At 32.8% G+C, this 10,355-nt stretch overlaps 1 protein-coding gene across 7 annotated transcripts; it reads left to right on the forward strand.

Annotated features, from left to right (window-relative positions):
• The first annotated feature begins 448 nt into the window (after positions 1 to 448).
• On the forward strand, positions 449 to 9,589 carry LOC145088017 (uncharacterized). Of its 7 annotated transcripts, XM_079026197.1 has the most exons (10): positions 449 to 738; positions 838 to 941; positions 1,055 to 1,173; positions 1,261 to 3,026; positions 3,108 to 3,754; positions 3,821 to 3,872; positions 4,111 to 4,253; positions 4,405 to 5,571; positions 6,909 to 7,883; positions 9,298 to 9,589. In XM_079026197.1, exons 1-4 carry the CDS (start codon positions 504 to 506, stop codon positions 1,349 to 1,351), a joined length of 549 nt encoding a protein of 182 aa, XP_078882323.1. In that variant the 5' UTR covers positions 449 to 503; the 3' UTR covers positions 1,352 to 3,026; positions 3,108 to 3,754; positions 3,821 to 3,872; positions 4,111 to 4,253; positions 4,405 to 5,571; positions 6,909 to 7,883; positions 9,298 to 9,589. The 7 variants fall into 7 exon arrangements, with proteins under 7 accessions (XP_078882323.1, XP_078882324.1, XP_078882328.1 ...); XM_079026198.1 differs by lacking the exons at positions 4,405 to 5,571; positions 6,909 to 7,883; positions 9,298 to 9,589 and having other exon boundaries at positions 3,108 to 3,540; positions 3,634 to 3,754; positions 4,111 to 4,337; XM_079026202.1 differs by lacking the exons at positions 4,405 to 5,571; positions 6,909 to 7,883; positions 9,298 to 9,589 and having other exon boundaries at positions 3,108 to 3,540; positions 3,634 to 3,681; positions 4,111 to 4,337.
• Positions 9,590 to 10,355: the final 766 nt, after the last annotated feature.

A 10,355-nucleotide genomic window follows, 5' to 3' on the forward strand; every position in this document is an offset into this window, starting at 1 on the left:
TTTTTTTTGCCACGTATCAATCTTTCATGAGTTTTGACACTTGTCATTTTGTGGTAATTTTGAAATAAATATTATCCGCTTGTCAATTTTTGGTTTGTTTTAATTTTTAAATTAAAGTCATATACTTATATATGTAAAGTATTAAATATCATATATATGATATTAAAATTACAATAAATACATTTCTTCCTTTCTTATTATAAAATTATACATTAAAATTTTTTTAATGTATTTTAAATTTTTAAAAAAAAATCAAACCCCTATAACAGTCTCTTATTACAACTTTACAGGTTACAACCGATGGATAACATCTGATAAAGAAACCAAACCAAGCAGATGTTATTGCTATCCATTCGAGACGATATATATGAGTATGACTCATTAACGGCGTGTCAGTTTCCTGAGTGTATACGTGCCACGTGTATTATTACGGCTATATATGGTATCTTCCGACCCTTTTTAATTTAGAGAAATTAAGAAACCGACTAACCGAGATAAGAAGCATGGCAATGGCGGAGGAGAGCATGGTGCAGTTGCAGAAACAGGAGACAATAATGAAAGTATTGGTGGCCATAGACGAAAGTGAAGGAAGTTTATATGCTCTCCAATGGGCTCTTCAAAACCTCTTTCTCCACAATACCCCAGCTCCGGCGGAGGAGGGAGAGGAGCCAGCGATGACGGTGGTTCATGTGCAACCTCCTTTCCAGCAGCCATTCACCGCCACCCCTATTGGTCCCAGTACGTAGAACGTTCTCCAGTTTAATTAATACGAAATTAAGGTTTATGAGTTGAGGTGAGAATGAAATGAGTTATTTAAATTTGCCACGTGATATATAGTGGTATTTGCGACGCCGGCAGTAATGGATTCGGTGAAAAAGGCACAAGAAGCAGCAGCAGCTGAAGTTCGTTCTCGTGCCACACAGCTATGCGAACAGCACAAGGTTAGGTTGGTGGAGGGAGGTTTTTATTTAGTTTTAGATTTGCATATTGTAATTGATACATTTAATTTTTTTGGGATTAATTAAAAAGTCTTGTGGAATCGTGCATGGTATAGACTAAAGCAAAGACGGTGTTGCTCAGAGGGAATCCAAAAGAAATGATAGTTGAAGCTGCGGAGGAGATGAATGTTGATCTTCTAGTTGTTGGGAGTAGAGGCCATGGCCAAATCAAAAGGTAATCAAGGTGTCTGTCTGTCTGTCAATTCGCACAGGAAAACTGTGTTATAACCCATCGATTGGGTTTTTATTTTTAATTTTGCAGGGCGTTTTTGGGGAGTGTTAGCGATTATTGTGCGCATCACGCGAAATGTCCGGTTCTTATAGTACGGCCGCCTAAGCCAGCCAAGAAGTAACGCTTTACGCTTGGCTTGGAGTTGGCGAATGGCGATGTAATTCAGTTGTTTAACAAAAAGGGTAAATAGTTGGCATGAAATAAAAACAACGAATTGAATATTATTGTGTGTTTCAAGTTACTATCTCTGAATGTAGTGTGATGCAAAGTCATCAAATTAACCTTCTGGATTGGACTCTATTTAGACTTGTTTCAATGCGACCCCTTAAGTAGTCGATAGCACACTCATCCATGAAATAGCAGTGATAAGGGTAATCTGGATTTGATTGTATGCAACCATTAATGATATAAGAAGGTTCGATATAGCATTGCTTGTAGCCAATGTACAAAAATGAACTCAACCCATAGCTCTGTCTACAGCTCTAATTAAGCCTATATGAACGAGGTCCAAGATATTGAATACGCTCAAGATGTAGCATAGAACCATGGAAGAATATAGACCTGAAGATCCTGTAAACTGAAAAGGCAATTGAAACAAAGAACATCAGTCAGTCGACAACAATGAAAAAATCATAGCTACATTCTTGTTTTCAATGAAAAAACTGAGTCTGTATGGTTATGCAGATGGTTTTTCAACACCATATTTTTAATATATAAGCATTATTTCAATTAATTTCACGAGAATTCAATTTTTAAAACCTAAAAGCCATATTTTTATAGAAGCATAAGAACTTCATCTTTTGATTAGTGTAAGCTATGTTCTGCATTTTTTTAGTTTAATCTTGATTGTATTGGGGTTTTTGCCATCATCAGGTGTGACCAAGTTATTTGATTTAAACATTAGGGTTTTCGTTTGAAACTTTAGTTTGATCTATTATGTGAAACGATTATGTACAGTTACTTTTCAATGTTTTATTTATATAAATTTTTGTGTTTAATTTCATATTCAACTCGACACACATTACATTATTAATAAACTTAATCAATTTGTTAGTTTTCTAATAAAGTTCATTAAGACTTAGAATCCCGCCATAATTCTAAGTTTTAACATGAAACAAATAATAGCATTGTCTTTGTCTATGATTCCATTCTAGATTTATACAACATTCTGAATGTCGTTAGCTGCAGTTGACGTTTCCATCAGCATTAATGGGGTATGTACATTAAATTTAGAACTGTTAGAATTTAGAATTTCGAGTTAACCCACAACTAATGTTGATACAATTATTTCTTGAAATGAATCATTGAACCATATTTGTTAACGATCATAAGTTGAACCATAGATAAAAATGGAACTTTAGTTTCTAAATTTTTATTTATTTCATTTCATGTTACTAACGAGGTTTTTCAGCCCGTACGTTACGGCGGGAGTTTAAACAATAATTTTTGTTGAAAGTATATTCTTATAAACGGAGAAAACCCATGGTTAGTTTAATCCCCGCTACCTACCCTTCCTTCTTTCACCGCTTCAGATACATTTGCTTCTTCATTCTTTTTAGTCGGCGATCTCCACCGCTTAATCCCTCCACCTATTACTCAAAACCTTCAATCACTTTCAATGTTTACTTCTTCTATTGCCCCACCGCCTCTCATCTTATCAACGTTACCTCATCGCCTTCCACCGCCTCACCGCCTCAGAGAAGTCGTCTTCGGATCCGGTTCAGATGGTCGCCGATTTCATACGCTTCACCACCGATGTTCGTTTCAGGTTTCGGGTCCCTTCAGACCTAAAGTTGGTACATCTCCGCTTTGCTTTCTTCTTCTTCTTCATGATGGGTTCAAATTTTCACAAAAATATGTTTATGGCTCGGTTGCAGGACTTATGAAGACTTGAATCCCATCACTAATTTCTGCTCTGAAATTTCAAATTCGCACTTGTTCATCCTCTTTTTTCCGATTTCTGTTCCGAGGTATGCCATTTTCACTTGAATAGGCGACTGCCCAAAGCCGACATCCCAACTATACTCCTCATTTGTGCCACCGACAGCAACCCAACAGTCACCACCAACTGGAGCTTCTAACCCACCAGTTACCACCATCGTCGACCCAGAAATGGTTTTGATATTCTTGCTTATCTTCTCCATTTATGAATTGGATTTGTTAGTTGAAATTGATTTCTTCTATAAAATCCATTTTTGATTCTGATTTTCAAAAATACAGTTTTCTATACGTTCAGTTTTCGTAGTTGTGAGATACAGGTTTATATGAAGGATTATTGAAGATGTCCATGATTAATGATGATGAATCATAGTTAGGGGTCATATTTTGTTGTTCTTCCCTACATTTTTGTTGAATATTGTAATTTTTTTTTCTCAAATTCGACTAATAATTTTGTTTTTCAAGGTTTTGCTCAAGGTTTTCGTAAAGAAGATGAATCCCACCACTTGATTGGTATCTCATACCTACTCTTACTCATGCGTTTTTCTTTATTCCAATGGATTTGGCCATTCTATTACTTTGAAGAGTGAGTTAGTATATTTTAGTGAACACTAACTTTTCTATTATTCTAATTTTCATTTATTTGCTGCAGGAATCATCTTCCAAACTGTTATGAAATATGCTGTCTATACTTTGGAAATAAGGTAAACTATAAATTTATTATTTCTTTTCTGTGGGTATATAAACATCTGATGCTCACCGATTAGAATTTTCCTTTAATTGGTTGGGTATACAAGCAGACTAGTTGGTGATGAAGACATATCTTCTCAATTTTTACTTTTTTACGTTCTCTTATTCATCTTTCTGAAATATGGTGTGGATTTTTTCATTTTATCACAATAAAAAAAACATTTTCTTATTTCTCTGTTTGTGCTTTTGTAGATGAGAAATGCGAGCCACTAAGTGTTGTAACTGGATATGTCTAGCATTTGCTTCGTAGGAAATGTAACGGAATTCATTTCCATTACTTTGTATATTTCCAGGAAATGTAACGGGATATGTCTAGCATTTGCTTCGCAGGAAATGTAACGAAATTCTTTATAAATTAGAGGATTTGGAATGTAAATAATGGAAAATGAAATAATTGCACTTCGTTGATTTTTTGTAAATCATATTTGTTTTATGGTGAATTATATCAACAGAGAGATTCATTTCCATTACTTTGTATATTTCCAGGAAATGTAACTGGATATATCTAGCATTTGCTTCGCAGGAAATGTAACGGAATTCTTTATAAATTAGAGGATTTGGAATGTAAATAATGGAAAATGACATAATTGCCCTTCGTTGATTTTTTGTAAATCATATTTGTTTTATGGTGAATTATATCGACAGAGAGAAGTGTATTAAAAAAGATTACCTTAACATGATTAATTCTTACCGTTTCTGCTTCGCGAACTCTTATGGAAACCGGAAGAATTCGACTATAGTTGCCTACAGTCGTTTGTTTTACGAACATGGGGCTTGAGAAAGCTAATTGATGGTAAAGTTTTTGTGAATTTTTATATTTATTCCCGGTTTTTGAAGTTTTTGGGTAAATAATAATTTTTTTTAATACTTTTCTTGCATTTTTAAAGTTTTTGGGTAAATAAATAATATTTCATTTTACTTGCTTATGATAAAAATGAAATCAAGGAATTTATATAAAACAATAAAAAAATTAAACTTTTAATTAGAATGCTATAATAGGAAGAATTGGATCAGTAAATTCTTTGGCATTTGCGAAATCAGAGATTTTTTTTTGCAGGAGTTAGAATAACAAAAAATAACAATTTTACCCTTTGTTTGAAATTACAGTGAAAAACAAATGACAATAGCTAAAAATAGCTCGTAATTGAACATTTATGGATAGATCATGTTGTTGAGAAAGTGTTGTTGAACTAGATGAAACGCGTGAGTAAACAGTTAATGACCATTTTACCCTTTTGTCTGGAATTAAACTTAAATACAACTGACAATAAAATTAACCCTTAATTCATGTTTTTCTCATCATCTAAATGTATGCCTTATTTCACATTTTTTGCAGATAAAATTGCAGTAAAAGTCAACTAATTATATTATTAAACTGATTGCTTTTTCACTTTCCCGCTTAAGGAGACATGGTCAAGACCTCCAAGAAATCTTCACTAACTATGGATATGAACTTTTTGTGAGCCAGTTGAAGATATGTAGGGTTACGTGGTGCGAAATACAAAATGAATGTCACAACTTTTTAAATTTTATGTTATAAATTGTTGGTAGGAACAATTAAGAGACAAAAAGTTTAAGGCAAAAGAAGAAGATGAAGATTCAATTCAAGAAATGGCCAGAGTTATACAAAGAATAACCGAGTTACATGATAAGGTATTAATATATATGAAAAAATTGAAAAAAAAAAAACAAATGAAAACTTTTGCAGCTATTCGTCATCTTCCAAATGCTTAAAGGTAGATTTGTATGACTGTTATTGTTGTTTTGGGTTATCGAAATTGCTTTTATCGGTAAGAATTAGAATTTTATTTAATTATATCTTCTTTTTAATGAAAATTGGTCAAATTCAAAGAATTATACAGCTTTTATTGTATTAATATAAGTTATTGTAAGCTTTATTGTTTTAGATTTGGCAATTTATGAATGGAGTGTCTTGACATGGCTTCCTTCATTTCCATTCAACTTTTGACTATTTTGCCCCTGTTGTGCTTTGGTGAAGTTTCACATCTTTGTTGTTGCTACATATATTTTGTAAGTATACCATAGGTTAGATGATATTGGTATGTGATAAGGAATCAAATAACATTTACAAAGAACAAACAACGGAAAAAATTGTCGCATCCGACCCCCGCAACGCGGGGCTCTCCACCTAGTTGCAATAAATCCCTAGTATTATTGTGAACAGTTGCCGGTTTTGAGCCAAGCCAAACCACTTTTGGCTCTAGCTAAAACGTGAGTCATCGGCTTGCAAGATACACGTCCTTCCTCTATTCTTCCTTATCCGGTCACCGCTTCCTGCATCGAATTACGTTACCCCGCTTCATATCGAAGCTTATACAGGGATGGGATTCAGTTGATTCCTGATTACTTTCTCGGAGGTGTCTGCCTCTACCTCCATTGAAGCAAGCAAGCAGACATTCCAGTTTATGCCGATGTTGACGGTGCCCTAATTATATCAGTTACCGACGATATTTCATCACCAACTCCAGTGCTTCTCCAACCTTTTGATAATCTCGATCAAAACCCAGTATGCCATATTCATTCTTTCCATTTGATTAGACTTTCTTCGTTGAGATCGTCGGCCCTCATGCCGCCGACTGCCCAACGCCACCACTGATGGTCTTCACACTTTCTACAAAAAGTTATGTTTTTTAAGCTTATCAGAATTGAACTCGGTTTGGATTCCTCTTTATCTTCGACTCATATTTTCCAATGTTTTGAGGCAGTGTCTGGTCGACGGTTTTTCGATTTGTAAACATCTAAGTAGAAGGTGAAGCCTGTTTACCCAGAATGTTATATGTAAGTATTATTTTCCTCCACTTTTCTACCCCTCTCCCCAAGTGTTCGGTTAAATGCCTAGGAGATTCTTTTATGGTTCATTTGACATTTATGTGTCTTATAATAGTGACTTTTTCATCTCTCTAATTATCAATATGCAAATAAGTTAAAGATTAAACACATTTACAGATGTTAATTTCACTATTGTGCAGTAAATTTGGCGAGTTTAAAAGTAGATGGCGTATGTTCTGCTCCATGTGACACTCCTGTATTGAAACTGCTATGATGCCTGAAGATTACAGACAAAATAAGGTATTATGACTTTCTTAAATTTTGAATTTTGATGAGATTGAAACAGTAGAAGTGAATGGAGAAATGTGAAAACTACAGAAGATGAATAACACACGGGATCAGAAACATGGGTGAATTACGTTAATACCCTTTTGCGAATTTAAGTAATTAATATCTGCAGGTGAGTTGATAAATTAATGTCTATTCGACAAGATCCAAATTCAAAATATATCATTGATGTTCTAAAGGTGCATGATCATTTATGGTTTTTTTTTAACTTATCATAGATGTTTATTGTTTTTTAAAAATCAAATATCTGCTATTGATTAATCTGTCATTTGTATTTGTTGAATCAATATATTGTAGTTGATTTGTGGACATATATTCTACTTCATGTGTGCTTGCAAATCTGGATCAGTAACAATCATAGATGGACTGAAGGTAACTCTTTGTTAAAAATTACTAAAGAACTGTGTGAAATTTCCAACCCAGTGAAGTTAATTTCGTGCATCCCAGATTGGTAAGAAACTAAGAACATTATCAATCAAATAACTAAACACCTTTATCTTAATCTTTTTATGGTTGGATGTTTTTTTTTTAATATAATTCAAGGTGGTTCCGGGTATGATATGCAAGATGTAAGTTTTCTATTTATCAGTTAACATTCTATGTTTTTTTACAAGAAGGTATGAAGTAAAGGTTCTCTACTCCTTTTTTTTTTTTTTTTTTTTTTTTTAAAGATTATATTAAGATTTATTCTAACATAACAATATTGTCCCTACCCGGAGACAACAAAGATGCACCACCTTGGAGAAGAGCATGTCAAAAGAATAGAAGCTGGATACAACATCATTGGATTTTGTGAGTCTATCAGATAATATATCTCCTAAATGTAGGTTAGTATTTTGCTTGATATAGATAGATACTTGAGTTGTCACTTAGTATCTTATTTCACAAGTTGATAGCACAAACATGACAATGTTTAATAAAAAATGCCCTACAACACCACAAGAAACAAGGGTTTTGAGTCTATCAGATAATATATAAAATCGTAAATATAAAATTTAACCCCTGTTCCAAATCATCTTCGAGGTTTAACTTTTAACAAAACGGAAATGTGATAGATCCTTGTTGAATCTATCATATACCCCAGGCATTCTAACAGATTCACACGAACAAAACCTCTCGATAATACCAGAAAATTAAAGATAGATTTCCATTCATTCGAGAGGAATGGTCTCTCCAAGAAGAACAAAGTTCTTTACAGATTAATTCTTAGCTATCTCACTCCTATTACTAACTACTATATATATATATACTACTACTACTAAAGAAAAGGACAAAAGGGAATAACATCTTAGCGAGGTGATATCCCCACTACTTTGAATCACCACTAACTCTAACCTGCAAAATAACTAAATAAAAGACCGATCTACCCTTAGAGCAAAATAACTATAATAAAGCAGATCAACTAGAAGCACTCTAGGATTACTTGGGGATTATCAAAATGATGATGCTTTTGTTGTTCTATTGTTTACATGCTACATGTATTGTGTCTGTTTACTTTTTCTTAGGGACAATTGAGTAAAATTGAATGAATCGTAAGAACTTTTTGTTGGATATTGATTTTTGCTTTTGTTTTTGGGTTTAGATGTGCCATATTTTGAACTAGTTGTGAAACCCGTATATTATACGGGTTAATTAAAACATAATGTTAAACAGGACCGATTAGATGAAAAGTTTATTTTGAATTTGAAATATGAAATAAGTGAAAGTTATGAAAAATAAACATGCAAAAAATAAATTAACGTGTTTAATTGTTAGACCCGTGTACTAAACGAGTTATTATAATAAAATGTTAAATACAAATGTTTAAAATGTAAATTTATTTGAAATTGAAATTGAAATTTCAAATTTAAAATTAATAGTTATTATAATAGGTGTAATTTATGGAAACTAAATTAATGATATAGTGGAAATGAATAATGAAGTAATTGACAAGTGGAAAATAAATATATTTCAAAATTATGACAAAATGACATGTGGCCAAATAAAAGAGAGATTGACATGTGGCAAAGTCATTTTCATTTATTAAGGAGGACAATAGGTACAACGCCAGTAGTTCTGGGTTTACATATTACCATTTTTAATCAATAGGTTCAAGTGTAAGTGGAGTTTTATAAATCTAAAGGCGTTGATCTTTCAGTAACTCATCATACCATGACTTTGTATGTGTAGTCACTATTTTTGTATTAACTCAAATAGAAACAAGTGTCTTATTTTGAATTTTGTTTGGTTTTTTATATTCAGGTTAGTCGCCACATGCTTCACCTGGCACAAAATGGCTAAAGAGCAAATACCTGAGCATCCTATTTTGAGATCAGTTGTAGATATATTAGGGAAAACTCCTTCAACATTGATCATTTTTGCTATATCTGCCATAATCAAAATCATTCTATAAATTAAATTATTTAGATATGAAGTTTGTTTTGATGTAGGCAAGCCTTTTGAGAGGTGAGTATAACACAGTGAATAACTATGAGATGGTTGGATTTGACTTTTGAGAAATAAATTAAGCTAACAATGTAAGTTTAAACACTAATGTACTTTAAACAATATCAGTGTAAATTAAGCTGAAAATGTAAGTTTAAATGAAAATCATCAAATAGTCAAAAAAAAACCATTCCTTCAAACATGTTCTATTTCATTAGAGTAAACACCAAAAATAGCAACAAATCTAAAAGAATACATTCCGACCCATAGATACATCCAGATACAAGTGATAATTGTAAACTATTCACATAGATACATCCATATACAAATATCTACACAACATATTTAAGAGTAAATTACACGAATACTCTCTATGGTTTTGGGTAATTTGCGCGTTTGATCCCTAACTTATTTTTTTAACTCAAAAGGTCCCTACTTTTTGTTTTTGTTACGCACTTGGTCCCTGTCTTTCCTAAAAAAGACTATTTTGCCATTGTTTTTTTGATTTATTTAAATAAACACACCTCCAATCCCATCCTCTCATCTTACCTTACCCACGCCACTATTTTTCACTATTTAAATAACAGTCTTTTTAGGTAAGATAGGGACCAAACGTGTAACAAAAATAAATAGTAGGGACCAAGCGCGTAACGAAAACAAACACTAGGGACCTTCCGACTTAAAAAAATAAGTTAGGGACCAAGCGTGCATATTAACCCAAACCATAGGGATCATTCGCGTAATTTACTCCATATTTATATATAGGTATAGCTTTTTACAATAGCCATATTAACAAATCAATGGAAGTTAGTTGTTATTTCTTGCCTTTAACTCTAATTTTAGAAATATTAAATACAATATCCTTGGTAAAAAGT

This window comes from Lactuca serriola, chromosome 2, assembly GCF_051521515.1.
Source record: "Lactuca serriola cultivar US96UC23 chromosome 2, Lser_US96UC23_V15, whole genome shotgun sequence".
Lineage (NCBI taxonomy): Eukaryota > Viridiplantae > Streptophyta > Magnoliopsida > Asterales > Asteraceae > Lactuca > Lactuca serriola.